The sequence below is a fragment of the Balaenoptera musculus genome, chromosome 1 (genome assembly GCF_009873245.2).
Source record: "Balaenoptera musculus isolate JJ_BM4_2016_0621 chromosome 1, mBalMus1.pri.v3, whole genome shotgun sequence".
NCBI classification, from domain to species: Eukaryota; Metazoa; Chordata; class Mammalia; order Artiodactyla; family Balaenopteridae; genus Balaenoptera; species Balaenoptera musculus.
The window spans coordinates 160,121,057-160,141,752 of record NC_045785.1 but is presented as its reverse complement, the minus strand read 5'-3'; the positions used below and the strand labels follow the sequence as shown (position 1 = coordinate 160,141,752).

Sequence of the window (20,696 nt, the reverse complement as noted above, 5' to 3'; positions counted from 1 at the left end):
AATATAAGAACAAAAATTTAAAGAAGCTAAAGGAGGTAAATGTTTAATAAATGGGTTAAGAGTCCTAGTACTTGGTAGGCAAGCAGCATGTAAATTTTTTTCAGTTGCATGTAAACTTCTCACTCTTAAGTGACTTTAAAGAGGTGGTACTTGCACACTAATACTTTTACATCAGAAAAGCAGATGTTGGAACATTGAGGGAAAAAAACTTTGAGAGGTTGGTGGTTTTTCCTCTTTTTCATTCCATTGTCCTTTGATTCATCCAGAGTATGTTTCTCTGTTTTGCTAGATTCTCATTTCCTCTCCCTTAGCCATAGCAAACATTATGTAATAATGTTTATAATGATACAAACTTTATATAGTATAATTTCAAAACCTTATTTCTCAAGTACAGTAAAGCCTCAGTTATCTAGTCTCCAGAAAACTAGCATTATTAAGTGTCCTTTACAGTAAGTGCAGGAGTGAAAACAAAGGACCACTCAAAATGCCATTTGTGAGATAGCATGTTTTCAGATTCAGTAAATGTTTAAGATAATTACTGGTTCTATAACTGGAGAATGACTCGAATGTTAGAGAGGCAGAAGACAACTGTTAAGATAAGTAAAAGTAGCAGGGGAGTTTTTTGTTTGTTTTTGTTTTTAAATTGAGGTATAGTTGACATACAATATTATATTAGTTTCAAGTGTACAACATAATGGTTTGAATTTGTATGTATTGTTAAATGATCACCACAATAGGTCTAGTTAACATCTGTTACCATACCTAGTTATAGAATTTTTTTTCTTGTGATGAGAACTTTAAAGGTTTACTTTCAAATATGCAACTTTTAAATATGCAATACAGTATTATTTACCATGACTTACTTATTTTATAACGGGAAGTTTGTACCTTTTGACCCTTCATCCATTTCACCCACTCCCCACCCCCCTCCTCTGGTAACCACAAATCTGATCTCTTTTTTCATGAGTTTTTGATAGATTCCACATTGAAGTGAGGTTATATGGTATTTGTCTTTGTCTGACTTAGCTTAACACCCTCAAGATCCATCCGTGTTGTCCAAATGGCAAGATTTCATCCTTTTTTGTTGTTTTTATTGGAAGTAAGAAAACAATGTAGGGAGAGGCTGCTTTAGTTTTTGAACTGATACTTGTGCAGAAAGGCAGCCATGTTTCATTGCTCAGGAGGTCATGCAGCTACATACATATTCTGCACTCCACTTTTATTAGAAAGAAGTACATGACAAGAAAACAAGCTGATTTTTAGGGACTGACTCAAGAAAGCAAAGTTCTGAGGTTATGTCCCATGTTTAGCACATAATCACCTAATTTCCCGAAATGCCTACATCTCTAATCCAACAGAATGATTAACCACAATGTGCTTGAAACATGGAAAAAAGCTAAGCTTGGGAAGTTTGAACTAAAAGTAAGTCAGGCTACATCGCGGTCTTGCTAACATCCATATGCCATGATTGCATAGCGATAGTTAAAATAGCTGAAAAAATTTTGATACTTCAACCATCAGAATACTAACCCTCTCCCCAAACTCACCCCATGCTAGATAAGTGAGGTGTTGTTTGGTTTTCCAGCTATTGTTTGAATTTATATTAATGATGATATTATTTATTAATCTATATCTTTAAAAAAATAATACTGTAACAGCTACTGATGGTAGCAAAGATGTTAAGAGCACAATCTTTGGACTCAAATAGATCTGAATTTATACCTGAACCCTGCTACATTCTAAAATATGATCAAAAGCAGTTAAATTATCCTTTCCAAGCCCAGGTTTCCTCATGGGTTGATAATGACCACCTTGCAACATTTCGAGGGTTAAATTTTGCAAGCACTATTATAGTCGCAGGTAGTAAGTCATTAGTAAATGGTGGTAGATTGAATTTTTTTAAAGTTAACCGTCCCTGCCGTCATTTATTTAACTTCCCAGCCTGACTCCTGACTCTGGCCTCTGCCACCTCTTCTTTATTAAGATCATCTTTCTTTAAAACCATTATGATGGTAGCTTTTCAGTTCTATGAACTTTATTTATAGACATACCATCACAATTATGGCTTGGCAAATAGGTTTACCTGCAAAGTAATCATGATGCACAGTACACGATAGCCTCAGAGTAACAGCTTTAGATTTTCAGCTGTTAACATTGAGTATTCAGTCTTAGTAACATAAAAGTACAATAGAGCTGGAAAACCTTTTTGTATAGGTGCGATCATTGTCTTTATTCTTTTCTTCCCACTTTCTGTGGGTTTTATTCTGCTGTGCTTTTTTTTTTTTTAATTTTTTTAAAATTTATTTTTATTTTTGGCTGCGTTGGATCTTCGTTGCTGTGCGCGGGCTTTTCTCTAGTTCCGGCAAGTGGGGGCTACTCTTCGTTGTGGTGCACGGGCTTCTCATTGTGGTGGCTTCTCTTGTTGTGGAGCACGGGCTCTAGGCGTGCAGGCTTCAGTAGTTGTGGCACGTGGGCTCAGTAGTTGTGGCTCACAGGCTCTAGAGCGCAGGCTCAGTAGTTGTGGCTCACAGGCTCTAGAGCGCAGGCTCAGTAGTTGTGGCACACGGGCTTAGTTGCTCCGCGGCATGTGGGATCTTCCCGGACCAGGGCTCAAACCCGTGTTCCCCGCATTGGCAGGCGGATTCCTAACCACTGCGCCACCAGGGAAGTCCTCTGCTGTGCTTTTTAACTCAAGTTGGATGATTTCTCATTCTCAACCCTTTATCTTTACTAATATAAAAACATAAATCTGAACGTTCTGTCTATTGCTGTGGCATAATCCCACAATTTTAATTATCTTTCTGTTCTAAGTATTTTAAAATTTTCATTATGATTTTTTTCTCTTCCTATCAGGTATTTAGAAGTTTCACTTTACAAATGTGGGTTTAAAAAATTATCTTGTTCTTTTCTATCTTAATTGCATCGTGACTACCTAATGTGATCAGTGTGGTAGCCATCCTCTAAAATTTATTAAGACTTGTTGTATTCACAAGTAGTCAGTGTGTTGCTCATTTATTAGGTGAGGTGTCAAGTGTATTTGTCTAAAAGATCAAGTTTGTTCATTGTGTGGTTTTAATCCTTGTGTGTCCTTAATGATGTGTGTGTGTGTGTGTGTGTGGTCTGCTTAATTATTAAGAAAGGTTTGCGGGAGTTCCCTGATGGTCCAGTGGTTAAGACTCTGCACTTCCACTTCAGCTGGGCATGGGTTTGATCCCTGGTTGGGGAACTAAGATCCTGCATGCTGTGCGGTGCAGAGATAGATAGATAGATAGATAGATAGATAGATAGATAGATAGATAGATAGATAGATAGATAGATAGATAGATAGATAGATAGATAGACAGATAGGTAGATAGGTAGATAGGTAGATAGGTAGATAGATAGGTAGGTAGATAGGTAGGTAGATAGGTAGGTAGATAGATAGGTAGATAGATAGGTAGATAGATAGGTAGATAGATAGGTAGATAGATAGGTAGATAGAAAGAAAGAAAGGAAGGAAGGTCTGCAAGTTGCCTACTCTAATGAAGGATGTGTTCATTCCTCATAATACTGCTAACTTTTTGTATTTCGAATATTAGGTACATAAGCGTTTTTTAAAATGACTTTAACCTTTTATTATTATAGAGTAACCTTCATCATGAGTAACTGTTAATGTAGCTATACCAATATTCTGTTATTTATGATATATCTTTTCCTAAGATTTTAACTTACACTAATCACTGGAAACCAGTAGTTGCTTGTTTACCTCTCTGGAATTTCTTTTTTCATTGTGATCTCCATGATGCATTTCAAAAGATTGTTTATATTCAATCTAGCATTTTTAGAGCTTGTCACAGGAGTGTTTTTCAGGCTGTCTTCTTGCTGTATCGCCAAGAACCCCCATACATTTCTTATTGAAATAACTTTTACTATCAACATGCTAGTTTAGCCTTTCATCAGTTGAAGTGATTTTCTTATTGCTTTTCCTGGCATCATGCCTTTCTGCCATAGGAAGCAGGAGAGAGTGGGAATTTGAGACTTAACTTATTTTAAAATTTATGCAAGTGTTGGCCCAAAATGGTGCATCAGTTTCTTGTAGTTGAAGGTAACTGTGTCTTCTCCTGCTAGGGGAGAAACTGGGAAAAAACATTATCATTTGTCTTTTGCTTTCAGGTATGCTCACTGTTACTAGATTAATATTTAATAAGTCATAAATAAATTAATCTTACTCCTACTAGTATGTCTGCTCAACTGGGAGTAGATATCGTACTTTAAAGTGGAAAACTTAAAACATATATCCATGGGCTGGGGGAAGAGGGGCAAGAATATGGCTCTTTCTGTTTTTGAATAGTAAGATATTTACATGCTTTTTTCTAAAGGTACAAAAGGATACACAGTGAATTCCCAGCCTCCTAAGCTTCCTCCCACTACCCAAACAATGTTAATAATTTCTAGTGTATCCTTCCTAAGCCGTTCTGGACCTACTAAGCAAATGCGTATATATGTCATTGCCACCCCTCTCTCCCTTTTTAAAAAAATACAAACAGCATACTGTACATCCTTCTGCAATATACTTTTAAAGCTAATTTGGAATTCATTTCATAATAGTACATAAAGAGCTTCATTGTGTGGATGTACCAGTATTTATTTAACTGGCTTCCCTTAGTGAACATTTAGGTGGTTTTAATGTTTTACCATTTTAAACACTGCTGTGTATGAGTAACCACCCATTTTACACAAGTGCAAATTTATTTTGTAAGGTAAAATCCTGGAAGTGGAATTACTGGGTGAAAGGATATTTGCAATTGTAATTTTGATAATGGCATGTTGCTTTCCATGAATGTCATGCCAGTTTAACCCCCTGCATTTATCCATCTGATAGGTGAAAATGGTAATATTAATATGATCTCACTATAATAATTGAACGCATCTTTTCATAAAGAGCTATTTTATGAAGTCAGAATGACCAATATTTTTATGACTTTTGTGTCTTTTCCACTTCAGTATTATTATTTAATCCTCTCACTGTTTCTATTACCATTCTATGTTTTTTGTTTTATCATTTAAATTTTTGATGGATCTGAAATTTATTTTGGTGTAAGCATTTTGTAAGAAGATTCCAGAATACACAAAAAGTAGAATAGTGCAATGACTATTCCATACACCCATCCTAAATCAAATTCAACAGATACCAAGATTGTATTATACCCACTTCATCTATTTCTTTATATTAAAATTAATGGTGAGATGTTCATTCATCCTCATTAGCTATTTTTCTTTCTACAAAAATGGTGTGCTCATTTTAACATTCCCAGATTTTTGATTTAGGAAAAAAAATTACTCCTCTTAGATACTCAGGTTATAACAACTACACTGTCATGCCTGTCCTGGTAGAAACAGAAGTGGAAGGCAATTTCAGATGCAGATTTTTAGGGAATACACCACAAATGTTTTACTTATTTGGGTCGTTAGTTTTATAAGTTCTGTGGAATACGTTAAAATGTTCTAGTCCCCAAACAATAAAATTAACAGGGCCCTGAACTGCCAACGGTGGGATTTGCTTCCCCAAGAAACTTTGTGTCTAGCGGGAGTCTGGGACAGTGCTGCCAAAATTTCCTCAGATGCATTTTCATTATGAATACTAATTGCTGTAACTTTGTTCACACATTCTGTGTTTCTTACGAAACACAGGGTCAGTTATTTATTTATAAGGGTCAGTTACGAGGGTCAGCTATTTATTTATAAGTCCTTCTTTCAGTTTTTGTTTTTATTTCAATAAAAACTATAGCTAAAGCTTTTTAATCAAGATGCCTATTAAAATCAAAATTATTCACTTAAAATTAGGAATGATGATTTTTTTTTTAGAAAATTATTCCTATCTGCTTGCCATTTTTTATTCTACCCCTGCTTCTGACTTGACAGTTATCAGCCCTTCCAAAAATTCTACCTGTCAGATTAATCATTGTTAATCTTAGTGTATATTTTTCAAGACATTTTGTTATCTAAATAAATACATAAACATTTATAGGCTTTGTTTATTGATTAATTTTTGGAAATTATAATTATTCATGCTGTTTTAAGCTTATTTCTACTTAACAGTATATCATGAGAAACACTGCTTCATTTAACACTTTATTGCCCACAGAAGGATGTTTCAGCAGCCCCACATGGTATCTAAAACTAATTTGACCCAAGTTCTCCAGTCAGATCTTGCTGTAGATCAGCCAAAATCGTCTGTTACTAAGCTAAGTCCTTTATTTTCCCATAAATACAATATGCTGTTTCTGTCTGTAGGTCTTTGGTCACTTTCTTTTCCACTCTTCTCATGCTGAGTGTCACCTCCTTAAGAACCTCGCTTTAATCTTTCAGTACTGTGCAGACCACATTAGTTTTTTGTCTTCTTGAACTCTTGGGTACAGACGGACCCTGACTTAAAATGGTTCGACTTGCAATTTTTCAACTTTAAAATGGTGCAAAGCGATATACTTGTATGAAGTAGAAACCATACTTCGAATTTTGAATTTTGATCTTCTCCTGAGCTAATGATATGCAGTGTGATTCTCTCTAATGATGCTGAGCAGCGACAGCAAGCTGCAGCTCCCAGTCAGCCACATGATCACGAGGGTAAATAACTCATATGCTTAGAACCGTTCTCTACCCATAGAACAATTCTGTTTCTTACTTTCAGTGCAGTATTCAATAAATTACATGAAATATTCAACATTTTATTATAATATAAAGTCTTTAGAGATGCCTTATCTTCTTGTTGACAACTTCGTTATGCAGTAATTAGTACTCAATAAAATTTTAAAGTACTTTTAAATTACATGTACAAAGTATCTTTGGGATTCTTCAGGTGGATTACTTGTTTTGAACATTTTAAATAGCTTTTCTAAAACTAAACTTTGATAAATATTGATTTCAGGTGCATGGTTGAAGCCTGGAGTTTACTGCGACAGCATTCTAATAGGTTGGATATAGAGGAGTTGCTCAAGCACACGTATGAAGTCTGTCAGGAAGTGGGCCTAATGGAGGATTTACTGAAGCTGCCATTCACAGACACTGAACAGGTAACGACTTATCAGTATAAACTTATATCCAGAAACTCAGGATAAGTTAGTAGCTTACAAATCTATCTTGTTCTTTCTAGGAGTGTTTGGTGAGATTCTTACAGTCCAGTGCCAGTGTTCAGAATCATGAATTCCTTTTAGTTCACCATTTGCAGCGTGCCAATTATATTCCTGCCTTGAAGCTGAACCAAACTCTGAAGATAAATCTTATGGTACAGTTAAACTTGTTTTATTATGGGGGACAAGAGAATAGGGAAAACAGGTGACTTCATTATATAAGAGCTTGTAGTTTGGTAGCCACTGAGCTTTGTATAATCTTGAGTTTAGGAAGTCCTCTTCTTGGCTTCTGTAGCAGAATTGAGAAACAGGGTATTGTTACTTATCTAATTCTTTCATATATGCCATTTCTGTTTAGATATCTGCCCACAGTCTTGCCAGACTAACTGCTTCACTCGGAAAACAAGAGGAATTGGTAGAGGATAGCAGTAGGAAATAAATAGTGCAACAAGTATGGACTGTAGGGGTTGGGCTAATTGTTCATTTGCTCTGTGTGAACAAATGAGCATACCCTCTGAACCCTGGTTTCCTCAATTGTAAAATGACAGTATCTCTTTGTGAAGATGCACAGAGGTGTGTGTGAATATGTTGCTTAGTAAATGATAACGATTGCTTTCATTGTGAATAATCAAGGCTGGGAAGGAGAGGCTTGGAATTTAGTGACAGGTAAGGACTGATGAAGCAGTTAGGTGTGTGTATGAGGTCCTTGGTTTGGAAGAATGGATATGTAGGAAGGATGAAGATATTCTTGCGTATTCATAATTATATTTTAAATGGTAAATATATAAACATAGCACTAACATTTTTGAAGATTAAATTTTTACCAGTTATGATATGTTCAATAGAATGATCGTGATCCTCGTTTGCGAGAGAGATCAATGGCTCGAAATTCTATATTAGACCAATATGGGAAAATTCTTCCTAGAGTTCAGCGAAAATTAGCCACTGAGCGAGCTAAGCCTTACCATCTGTCAGCATCATCAGTTCTTCGAGAAGGTAAGATGTCATTGAAAAATGTGATAAAGTATTGGGCTAGAAAAGATACTGAATGATTGATTATCTTCTGAAACCATCATTATCTTCTATTTAGCTCAATTTTGCTTTGATTCATCACAGCGGTACTTTTTTTTTTTACTGGCTACTCTACCCCAAGAAGTCAAAAGCTTTCTTGGAACTTTTTACAGTTTATTTAATACAAAATGACGGAACTCTTTTTATTTCATTTGAAGACTCCTATCTAACTTCTAGAAAACATGTAGAATAATTATTTTACCATCTCCTAAAAGCCCAAATTGTTAAATTTCTGCATAGATGTTGCTAAACCAAATATAATTTTAACTGCTCTTACGTTGTGTTTCGTTTTCTCCAATCTTTCATATTAATCTACTATTAAAATTCTGGTGTTAGAGATGAAATTAAATCCTACCTTTTTCATTTTACAGTTTCTAGGCCAAAACCATTATCAGCAGTTCCAAAGCAAGCTGTAACAGGGACTGTGTTAACAAGATCTACTTTCATCAGTAATGTGTTATCTAAAATTGGAGAGGTCTGGGCAAGTAATGAACCTAAAAATAGCGTCTCCGTCTACAATAGGTATGTTTTTCTTACACCTTTTATAGTCATGCTACTTGTTAATCTTTCCTGGATATCAGCTGCATTCATAAACAATCCAGCCTTAGAGCTTATTAATGTATGTAAAAAGGAAAACTCTTTTTTATGTTGTCTACTTTTCTTGCAAGAAGAATGTTCTTTGTCTTTAAATTTAAAACCAAATTATGTTCATCGTTATTTGTAAATAAGCAGAAATGCCCTAAGGAAAAAAATGAAAGCCCCCTTCTCCCATCTAATCTCACCTTCTTATAGCATTTGTAATTTAATCCTCCTCATGATGCATACTCAAAGGTTAAATTTTTATTTTCTTTGTAGTCCTAAAATAGAGGAACCATCTCCTATAGTATATTCCCTCCCAGATCCAGAGCTGCCTGAGGCATTTGTTGGAACACCAATTTCAAAAGCATCACAAAAAATTTCTAGGTAAGAATTTATTAAATCACTTTTAAAAGATAATGTTAGATAAGAATTACACTGTGATATAAAATTTGTCTTTCTCTATCTGACTTACTTCACTTAGTATGGTATTCTCTAGGTCCATCCATGTTGCTGCAAATGACAACATTTCATTCTTTTTTTATGACTAATTCCATTATATATATACCACATTTTCTTAAACCAATTGTCTGTTGATTGGCACTGGGTTGTTTCCATGTCTTGGCTATTGTAAATAGTGCTGCTATGAACATTGGGGCGCAAGTATCTTTTCGAATTAGAATTTTCTTCATTTCTGGATATGTGCCTAGGAATGGGATTGCTGGGTCATATGGTCACTCTATTTTTAGTTTTTTAAGGAACCTCCATACTGTTCTCCATAGTGGCTGCACCAATTTACATTCCCAACAACAGTGTAGGAGGGTTCCTGTTTCTCCACACCCTCTCCAGCATTTGTTATTTGTAGACTTTTTGATGATAGCCATTTCTGACCAGTGTGAGGTGATACACTTAATAATTACACTGTAATTTTTAAATTGTCTTTAAAATTTTTATAAATACTGTTTTAAATTCTTGAATGAGTTTTTAATGCTTGTTGTAAATAAATAATTTGGGCAGCATTATAGTAATTTTAAGAAACTTTGCATCAGCTGATTGTCTACTTAGAATTTTTGCTTAATGATTTCAGACTGCCTAGGGAAAAGAAGCAAACTTTGTTTTATTAAAATCATGAGCAAAATAAACTGTTAACTTGCTTTCTTTAATCTCATTGTTGATTGACCCATGAATAAAGCTTATTTTCATAAATCCCAACTAATCTTGGTTGGCTTCTTAAAGCTTGTTCCTGTGTAACAGAGCCTACTAAAATGTCTTAAGTGGCTTCAGATGCAATAATATTTTATTTCTTAACCTGTGGTATTAGAAAAGTAAATAGTTAAATTGAAATTTTGCATCCAACATGAAATTGTGATTGTGTTTATTTTATTTAAGAACATTGGAGAGTTGAGAAGTGTTCATAATCATCAATAGCAGAGAACAAACAAGTGTCTCAATGTAATGATTCTCTTCAATAATATGACCATAATTGTTGGAAATTTTTGATTGTTTACATTTTATCAATGACAGAATGACATAATTTTATGGGAATAAAGTTATCTGAATCTATGATACTAAGAATAAAGTACTCGGAATAAGTTAATAACTTAAAAGCAATTGGGGCCAAAGCTGTTTGTAGTGTACATAATGGATGTATTTTCAAATCGTGAAAGGATTTTCCCTTTCTTGGATTAGATTTTATTAGATTGAGGTTCTTTTCCTTTAATTACCCTCAGGAGATGGTAAGAAGATTGCTTCAAATGGATGTCATTATCACTGGCATTCTGTTTTCCTACCAATAGTTTCGATATTTTTCCCACAAGTCACTTTTTCTCAGTTCCTTTGTATTTTAATAGATCTGGGGTTCAAGAAAGGAGCGATAATAAAAGTGTTAAGGCTCTCTCTCCTATCATTTGATATGATAAAAATGTCCAGGGCACTATAGAAAGCCATTTAGTAGAATCCTGGGATTCTCTTTTGCCATTAACCTCATTAATTTGAGAAAATTAACTTTTTTTTTGGTTGGTAAGTCTAGTCTTTATTGTGATCAGAACCATAAAGGTAAATAAACCAGTATTCATTATGTACCTCACATGTGGGTGAAAGGAATTTTTATGTTGTGAAAGTGAATTGTAGCAAATGGATTGCTAGGGAAACATTGCCTTGTTTTCTTGAGTATTTAAATCATTAGCAGTTCATCTTCATTTGAAAATAATGCCTGGCACATAGTAGGGGCTCAGTAAATATTGGTAAAAGGGAGGGAGGAGGGCTAGAACTCCTTTTCAGGGTTGCAGGGGGATGACCAAATTGTTGTTATCTAGAATTCATAATTCTCTTTTTTGCTACTGAATTAATTTTGATTTCTGGAACTAAGGGTGGCATTACAGTAATATACTTGTCTGAATTTATATTTTCATATGGTTATATTTACCAGTGAATATAGAAGTCTGTGTTATTAAATGGGATACTAATTCTTTTGTTTCTTCAGTATAACTCAAGTGTGTTACCAGGACTTTTCTATTGATATGTATACTGTGATTACAGGCTGCTGGATTTGGTTGTTCATCCTGTCCCCCAGCCTGCTCAGTGTTTGGGATTTATTCAGCAAAGCCCCACAAGATCTCCTTTGTCCCTGGCATCCACCTCATTGCCAGTAAATTCACAGTCAAACGGATCACGTCACAATGCTTCCAGGGCTTCAGAATTACATTTACTTGAAACTCCTCTTGTAGTTAAGGTAAATATTAACATGTCTAGCATTCCTAATGAAGCTAGGAAGTTCTTACTTTTCAAGTAGCAGAGAGAAATAAGCTGTTTATAATTGATATCTCTGGGTAATAAGGTGCTTTAAGCCTTTATTTTCCTTTTTTCTTTTCTGTGGATATATTTCCACAATGCTTACTGTATTTTTATGTTTTCAGAAACAGACTTTATTAAATTTACCCTTTGTGGTTAACTGGCATTATGCTCAAGGTTAACAGTTACATTGCTCTGAAAGTAATGTAAGCCTCTGTGGTTATTATAAATAGGCCTTTTTCCTTTGAAAAATGCTTTCATATTCTTGGGTTTGCTTTTTTTTTTTTAATTCAGTTTCTGATAGCATTTTGCCATTATTTCTTTCCTTTATCAAATACTTTTTAATTCTTAATATTTTTAGAAAAATTTATTTTAGAATTCTGGCGCCTTCAATAAAATTATAAACTGTTACTCTTTCCTGTTATCAGTAGGGAATTGCTTTTTCCTTCACCCTGTCTGGTAAATTATTAGCTGAGAAACCACAAAACTAAACTTGTGATGACTGGTAACAGTGGACTTCTACCCTCCCATTGTCGAAATGTTTTCACGTATGTTATCCACAAGCTCGTTGTCCAGTGTTCTGGATTCAGTCCCAGAAGGTTTCCTTTTTTGTTGTTGTTTTTTCTTAATTGTTTCTGGATATCCAGCATTTAGAGTGAAGCCAGGGAATTCTTATTTTTCAAGTTGGATAAAAGATACTTTAATAAATGCTAGACCTAAAATAGTTATTAAAAGAAGTTGAAAAGAAGCTTGCTAAGATTACTGAGTTCCTGACATTTAATATCCAGTATAGTATTTCTAACTTTTTTTCTTCTATAGAAAAACATTCACATTTTATTCTCTAGGGCTAAGTTCAAATGAAATTAAATGAGGGAATAATTTTGTACTTGCTACCAAAGTGAATCTAGGAGGGCTTCCCTGGTGGTGCAGTGGTTGACAATCTGCCTGCCAATGCAGGGGACACGGGTTCGAGCCCTGGTCTGGGAAGATCCCACATGCCGCGGAGCAACTGGGCCCGTGAGCCACAATTACTGAGCCTGCGCATCTGGAGCCTGTGCTCCGCAACAAGAGAGGCCGCGATAGTGAGAGGCCCGCGCACCACGATGAAGAGTGGCCCCCGCTTGCCACAACTAGAGAAAGCCCTCGCACAGAAACGAAGACCCAACATAGCAATAAATTAATTAATTAATTAATTTTTTTTAAAAAATGAGTCTAGGAAGAAATTCAATATAACCTTGTAACAGTTCTAATGGAATTTAATAATCTAATAGGATCCAATAATCTGTTTACTAGTCCTTTGGAAGAGAGGTTAAGTGAAGGAATTATCAATATTTCTACTAACTAGTTCCTATGCTAATTATTTGTATTCATTATAGTAAACCAGTCAGAATTCTTATAAGTAATTCAGTTACTATTGGAGTCATGTGATGCAATTGTATTTTTTCTAAAACAGTCTTAAAGTCAGTCTAATTTAGATTAGCTTGCTATAATTAAACTAGGTTCTGTTCATCACACACTATCATCTCTTTCACCTAACTAAAGTTTTCTAAGCAGTAGTTAAATTATCTTATCTCAGCACTTTATAAAGTTGAACTTAAACCTGGGAATAACCAAGGTCTTTAGAATGATTATGGATGCAGCTTTATGTTTTATTTTTATAGCCTTATATATAGAAAGCCCTGAGCAGAATTTTGTATTTCCAGTAATGTGTAATACAACTTTTTATTGATATTTTTATTGGAGATGAGAATATAGCCACCATTGTGACTCGCTTGGCCCTGTCTGTCCTTATGTAGGTGCCTTTTACAAACACTAATGGTGAATTCCATTTGCTCTTTGTCATAGAAAGCTAAGACTTTGGCTATGTCAGTTACTTCCCCTGGATTTGCCGAGTTCACTCCTCAATCCATCCTAAGGTCTGGTCTTCGAACAACACCTTTAGCGTCTCCCTCTTTGTCACCTGGAAGGTCTCTTACTCCTCCTTTACGACTTAAAGAAACTAGAATTTCATTCATGGAAGAAGGCATAACCACAAAATGGACTGCTGGAGTAAGTTTGATAATAGTTGGAACAAAAGGATTTAATAAGAATATATTAGCTCCTATAAGTAAAAAGTTAGATAAATTGATTTGTGTAATATCACTACAGATTTTTATATACAGTCTTGCAGGTAGTCATAAAATCAGAAGACATTAGTTCAGAAGGCAACTTTAGGGCCTTGGCTAAGCCAAACCCGTCACTTACAGGTGAAGAAAATAGGGCTAGAAGCACCAAGTCAAATTATCTATAACCAAATAGCTATTTGATGGTAGAAATGGGACTAGAATTGTTTTGTTTTGTTTTTTTAAATTTCTTTGTTTTTTAACCCGTATTGTACTGCTTCTCTTATTAAGTTCCTAGTTTGTTGTCTATTTAGGGAGGGTATGTCTTCAGAGCTCCACTGTAGGTTAATAGGAACTCGTTGGTACTTATTGGGCATCTTGCCTCTTCTGTGTTTTAGTCTTTTGGGAATAGTGATCTATCACCAGTTAGAGAACCATTAACAGTCATTAACTTTTAATCAGCAATCTGAAGAGAATGGATTTAGAATAAGTGAATTTTGGTGGAGAAAAGAATTTGGAAAAAAATGGAACGTGGAGAGGGTGGGTATGATTGGGATGGATAGCTTAGACGTGACTGATTTTTACTAGTAAAATTATTTTTCTCCAAACCTTTTACTTAACAGGCTGCAGATGACAGCAAAACAAAAGCATTTATTACTGCACCTTTCCATAAATGTGCAGTTCCAGCAGAAACTGAATGGCTGAAGAATAAAGATAAGGCAACATCTTTTCCCCTGAATAGCCCTGAAAAGGACCATCAAGAAATGAATGTGAGGTCACAGGATACAACTTCACAAAGTTTGGAGAAACTGGATGTGAGCATAGAAAATAGCAATACTTCAACCAGATCAGACCAGACTACCTTGGAGTATCAGGATGCTCCATCACCAGGAGACTTTGAATGTATTTTCATGGCCTCTAAGCCAGTGACACGCTCTTCCACTGAACAAATTACTAATTTAACTGAACAGACTGAGAACAGTGATAAAGATACATTTGAATCGGAAGTAACTCCTCCAGACCTGGAGAAACAAATGGGTAAGAACTCATCCCAAATATTCAAAATGGCCATTGATACTCTTCAGTAAAATTTGTAATAGAGGTTTTTCTGTCATAAGAGAAGCATCAGGGTTAAATAATTATATGATCACAGCACAGTAGGCTCTAGACATAATACACGTATCTTAATTCTTTCCACTTACAAATATGGCTTACTTATATTGTTATATTCATTATAAGTAGGTGTGAGATTTGAGGAGAGGAGAACTTAATGTGTGTTCTGTTTTCATTTGGAAATGAAATTTGGAAAAGAACGGTAATGGTTAAGGAAGAAATGCCGGGTATCAGTGTGACTTAAAGTCTTCCTATAGCTATGAGAAATAATAATACTGCCTTTACAGACTAGATTAACTTATCCATACAGCAGCCTCAACTTTCTAGAAAGCTGCTCAGAAAACAGGAAGTTCATTCTACTCTCCATCCCTACCTCCAAAATAATCACTGGAAACTGAAAAGTAATATCCAAAGACCCATGAATTTATTGTCTTTATATTCATTTGTCAAAAAAATTTTGAGCCTCTAATTTACGTGCAACAGGTGGGCTCCGGCTTTGTGTGTGCTAGGTGTTAAGTGATAAAGTAATAAGTAGACATAGCACCTGCCCACATGTAATTTTGAACCTAGTGGATTATATCAAACAAGCATGTACAATGTAGTTTGATAAGTGCTACACTGGGGAACGTAGAAGGGACCAGTAGAACACCAGGAAGGGGAGAGATTTGGCTTAGAATTGGTGGATCAGAAAACTTACTCTATTTTTATGTTTCTTACCCCTGCATAGATTTAAAGGTAATTCCTAACTTTAAATATGTAAAACCCAATACTTATATAAAAATCTGTGTCATAGTGGTTTCTTTGGGGAAATACGTTCTGCCTAAGCTGAACTAAAGGTTTCTTAAAATGTGAATGGGGTGAAGTTGGGGCTATGATGTCTTTATTTAATAAACATACACATTATTAATTGCTCTAAGAATTTAGGACTCTCTTTATAAATAGCATATGTTTAGAAGTTTATGTTATTCTTTTGATGTGCTGTGTTCCACTAAAATATTTGAATGGTAAATGTTCGACAAGGATGTTCATGGCAATATCTTCATTGATGAGTCCTAAAATGATTAGACAGTCTCAAATGGAAATTTTTATTGTTTTTGTAGGGGATTATGTAGCACAGACTTTAGAGTGAAATAAGCTAGATTTGAATCTTACTAGCTCAGCTAGTTGCTAGGTTTGTGATCTGGGATAAGCAGTGTAACCATATGCTTCTGTTTTCTCATCTGTAAAATGGGAGTAATAGTACTACCTCTTTGGATGTTGAGGATTAAGAGAGTTGTTAAATATAAAACACTTGCAACAGTGCCTGTTAAGCCAAAAGTGTGAGTGGTAGATGAAAGAGAGTGGGTTGGGAGGGGGGCTCTTGGCCTAGGCTCAGAGAATTAGAAGGAACTTGCAGTCTGATGCCAATGGAGTAAATCTAAAAGTACAAAAAGCAGACCCAACAACTTATTAAAAAGTAATAGGCCAAGACCGTGAGTAATCACTAAACATTTAACATAAATAATTATGAATGTTCTTAACTGTGTGATTTATAGGCACTTTAGAAGATGCAGAAACAAAGGATCTCTCAGTTGCACAGGGGGCACTTCCAGAATTAAATAACTTAAGCCCCATTCAAGGAGTTGAAGCTTCTTTTTGTGTACCATCAGTCTGTGAAGGGTAAGTTTACAGAGAAAATTTCAAATATTAATAAAGTTTAATGAAACTGTGAAGCAGTAGTAAATATTGATATTTGTTCTATGCATAGATTAGCTTTTATTTTGATCTTAGGCATTTCCATTTTGGTAATGTTTTCTGTTATGAAAGAAGTTCATTTGTACAACTGTGTGTTATTTTGTAGTTATTATGAAATCTGAGAATGATACCAGATGTTTCCTGAATATATAGAGACATGATAAATTGAGACAGAACTCTTTAATATTCTTTGGTGATTCTATTTTTGTTGAAAACCAAAAGTGTCACTCAGAGCCACACATCCGTCCATGCTCTCCCATTTTCAGTGGTTTCAGGGTGATCAGGTATGTATCCTATAGCACCAAGGCAGAGTGTAAGGGAGATGGTTCAGAGGCAGTAGTGTTCCCTGCCATTTGATTGATACAAGACTCTGGCAGTTTTTGTTTTTCAGTGACTGCTGGAACTGTTATGCTCCCAATTATTCCGTTTCATTTAGCACTTAACACATTTAGCCAGTGTACTAGATGATGTATGGCAGTGCTACTTAAAGTGCAGTCTAATAAGATTGATGCCAGTTCCCAGTTTATGGTCTACAACAAGATAGCAGCTTCTGTTAGAATATATATCAGTAGCCTTTTTTGAAAGTCAGCTGAGCTAATCATTGAAGTAATTGATTGACCTTCTGGCATAAACTCCTTATCTCATTGCAAGACTGGACACATTGTATATCAGCACTTTGAGTAACACTGTTGCAGAGCAGGGGTCTCCAACCCCTGGGCTGCGGACCGGTACCGGTTAGGAACCGGGCCGCACAGCAGGAGGTGAGTGGCGGGCGAGCAAGTGAAGCTTCATCTGTCGCTCCCCATCGCTCACATTACTGCCTGAACCATCCCCCCTCATCCGTGGAAAAATTGTCTTCCACGAAACTGGTCCCTGGTGCCAAAAAGGTTGGGGACCGCTGTGGTAGAGAATACCAAAAAAGTTGCAGCTTCAGTTATCAAGAAGTAGTAAGGGTAATTTACTAAGATTAGCCCACATAAAATGTGATAATTTAAGGCGTTGTAAGTGGTTCATTACTTTATGAGTCTTGAGAGTGACTTCACAAACCACCCAGAAAAATCAGTGTCATAATAGTCACCTCTCATACATTGAACTCAATCAGATGCTTCACTTCTGAGAAGAGAAATCCTGATTAACTGTGATCTTTGCCAGGCCTTCATGGAAAAAGAGGGAGAAACAGTACAAAAGGATTATCAAGATTGTTTTGTTGTTTAATTCTAAGGTTTTTAAAATTTTAATGAAAACTAATATTTATTTTAATGGGTTTGATGGATAATTACAACAATGGCAAATCAAAAGAGCATTCACTTGACCAGAAACTTTGTGGTCATCAGTAACAATCTAGGTGAATATTCACCATCCTTGGCAAGCTAGTTCCTTTTTAAATGTAAACTTATTTGGTTGTGGGTTCTTAGTTATCCTTACTATAAATATTGTGATTGAGGTAAGTCTTACAAATATACCTACAAATAAATGTGTGTATATTCCAATTACATACTTTTTCTTGAATTTACTTTACAGTTTGTCCAGTTTAAAAAATCAGCATGCTGTAGTTGGCTTTAGGGAAAGGCCAGCTCAGAATAGAAAGGGACCACTGTCAACATCTTTCCAGAACACTTATCAAGTGGATTAATGCAGGTCACACTGGTCTCCGATTTTGAGTCATTTATCATGTGCTTTCCAGTTAGCATTAAAATATTGAATCTGGGGCTTCCCTGGTGGCACGGTGGTTGAGAGTCTGCCTGCCAATGCAGGGGACACGGGTTCGAGCCCTGGTCTGGAAAGATCCCACATGCTGCAGAGCGGCTAGGCCCGTGAGCCACAACTACTGAGCCTGCGCGTCTGGAGCCTGTGCTCCGCAATGGGAGAGGCCGCGACAGTGAGAGGCCCGCACACCGCGATGAAGAGTGGCCCCCGCTCGCCGGAACTAGAGAAAGCCCTCGCACAGAAACGAAGACCCAACACACCCAAAATAAATAAATAAATTTATAAAAAAAAAAAAATATATTGAATCTGATTCTACTGAGTATAAGGGGGGAAATGTCCATAATATTTGATAGATTTATTTGAAGAATATGGCCACAGATAATTAAAAATTGGCCTAAGTGTAATTTATACTGACCAGCATTTTAAAATCATTTTGTTTGTAGTTTAAGGTCATGCCATTGTATTCAACAACAAAAAATTAGAAAATAGGAAAAACAAATACAGCATTACTTGTTTCTAAATTCACTTGTAAATTATTTAGTATTATTCTGAATGAAGTTGCATGATATTTTCTCTGAACCTCAGTTTTCATGAACAAAATGAAAAGTAAGAATTGGGTAAAGCAGGTTAGAGCAGATGAAATCTTCTTACACACTAAAGTATATATTTCTATTTCTAAAGGAAAATCCTCACCCCGAAGTCCAAAGTACCTGTTTTAGACGAAGGACTAGTATCTGTTGAAACCTGTACCTCTACAATTAGAGCAGGTAACAATAAATGTATGTATTATTTTGACTTTAGAATTATTTCATTTTAGTGTTGTGTCTAAAGAGTGTTATATTCTTAGGACAAAAGAATCTGGATAATCAGACTTTCTTATCTCAGTTATTCTCCAGTTGTTTCCCCAGCCAAAAATAGAATTCTGAGGAGGTGTGTCAGCTACCAAACAGTGGGTTGCTTATAAAACACTCTATGGTTCTCATAGTGGAAGTCTTAGAATGGTTTTTGTGGACATATTTAAAGAAGAGCAAAGTAAATTACCAGTCCCCAGCCAGGCTGCACACCTGTTTTTTGATCTTCTGAGATTCAGTTATATATACAGGGAAACTTCCATATTTATTCTGTGTTTGTGGTAACATATAGCCAAGATTGGCTTATTATTATTAGAAAATAATCTCAAATGACTGAATTTGCTCCAGGGAAAATGAACAGATACATGGAATTTGTTTTGTATTTTTTTTTTTTTTTGAGTGCCTCCTCTCAGTTAGACCCTGGATATACAGAGATGAGGAAGATATATTTTCTTCATTGAACTCACAGTTGGGTTTAGGGAAAGCAGACACCTTGAATGCCTGTGTCTAGAACTTGTCTAAGCATTTCACATGCGATGTTGACACTGTCTGACTCTAGAGCTCACACTCTTAACCGTTATATCCTTCTGCCTGTCAAATTATGAATAGGGCTTAGGACAAGCTTGAGTAGACCTGTTCTCCCCCACCCCGCCCCCCATTAAGAATGTAATATATATTTACTGTAAAATAATCAGGAAATCATAGTCTCACATATAAAGTAAAAATCCCCATAACCCGGTTACCCAGTTTAAGAATCTATTATTAAGAAAGTGTCTTTTCCCTGAGTTTTTTTCCTGTGCATTTTTCCCCAATATGTTGAAAGAGGAGGTAAGTGCGGTGGATAGAGAATACCAAGGATTTAAACAGACTGCTTGGGTTCATAACCCTGTTCTGCACTTACTATGTATAAGACTATGAGCTATACCTCTGTTTCTTTGTCTATAAAATTTAATAGCTTTCACTGTTAATAAAAGCTCAATAAATGTTAGCTATTATAAATTATTAACAATTAAATTTATTATAATCAAAAACAACTTTCTTTTTCACTTAACAGTATATTTAAGATATTTTCCCTTGTCATTAATACAGATTAATTCTGTTCTTTTTAGTGGCTGTAATAGTATTTCATAGTATGGATGTTCTGTGGTATGCTTAACTAATTGCTGATTGGTGAACAGTTTGAGCTGATGACCATTTTTGTTTGTTTTGCTATCTCATTTCTGCAATGAATATTATTGTGTATGCATCTTTGCACAGTCTGTGTCAGTGTTTCTTTTGAGCAGATTCCTAAACATGGCCTTGCTGGGTCAAGGAGCGTGCACAGATTTTTAATATTTTATTGTTTTCGCCAATAAAGGTTGTTTAAAGAGGAAGGTGAAAGATAAGGAGAAATTTTTCTTTATGATCCCCCCCACCCCAGTTTATTTAAGTGGTAGAATATGTGGCCATTTGGATGCTTTCTGCCAAAAGGGAAATATCTAGTCCTTTTCACAGCCAGATCAAAGCCCAGATTGCATGTCCCTCATGTAATTCTGTAATGGCTCAACAAGGATAGCTGGTTGTCTAGTAGTCACCTGGTGAACATAATTTTCAGATTAATAAGGAACAAACATCTGAGCTCCTCGAGCAGTTTATCATCATATTGA

At 35.5% G+C, this 20,696-nt stretch overlaps 1 protein-coding gene across 4 annotated transcripts in view; it reads left to right on the top strand.

Annotated features, from left to right (window-relative positions):
• The window catches only part of AHCTF1 (AT-hook containing transcription factor 1), an 83,951-nt gene that overhangs the window by 49,034 nt on the left and 14,221 nt on the right, over positions 1–20,696 (top strand). For 2 of the 4 annotated variants that reach the window (XM_036843400.1, XM_036843384.1), the window contains 10 exons: positions 6,905–7,049; positions 7,130–7,261; positions 7,952–8,102; positions 8,549–8,699; positions 9,033–9,140; positions 11,292–11,484; positions 13,389–13,592; positions 14,269–14,683; positions 16,294–16,417; positions 18,881–18,978. In XM_036843400.1, the coding sequence (XP_036699295.1) occupies positions 6,905–7,049; positions 7,130–7,261; positions 7,952–8,102; positions 8,549–8,699; positions 9,033–9,140; positions 11,292–11,484; positions 13,389–13,592; positions 14,269–14,683; positions 16,294–16,417; positions 18,881–18,978 (1,721 nt within the window). The remainder of the gene's footprint in view (positions 1–6,904; positions 7,050–7,129; positions 7,262–7,951; positions 8,103–8,548; positions 8,700–9,032; positions 9,141–11,291; positions 11,485–13,388; positions 13,593–14,268; positions 14,684–16,293; positions 16,418–18,880; positions 18,979–20,696) is intronic. The other 2 variants (XM_036843393.1, XM_036843410.1) reach the window with 2 other exon arrangements.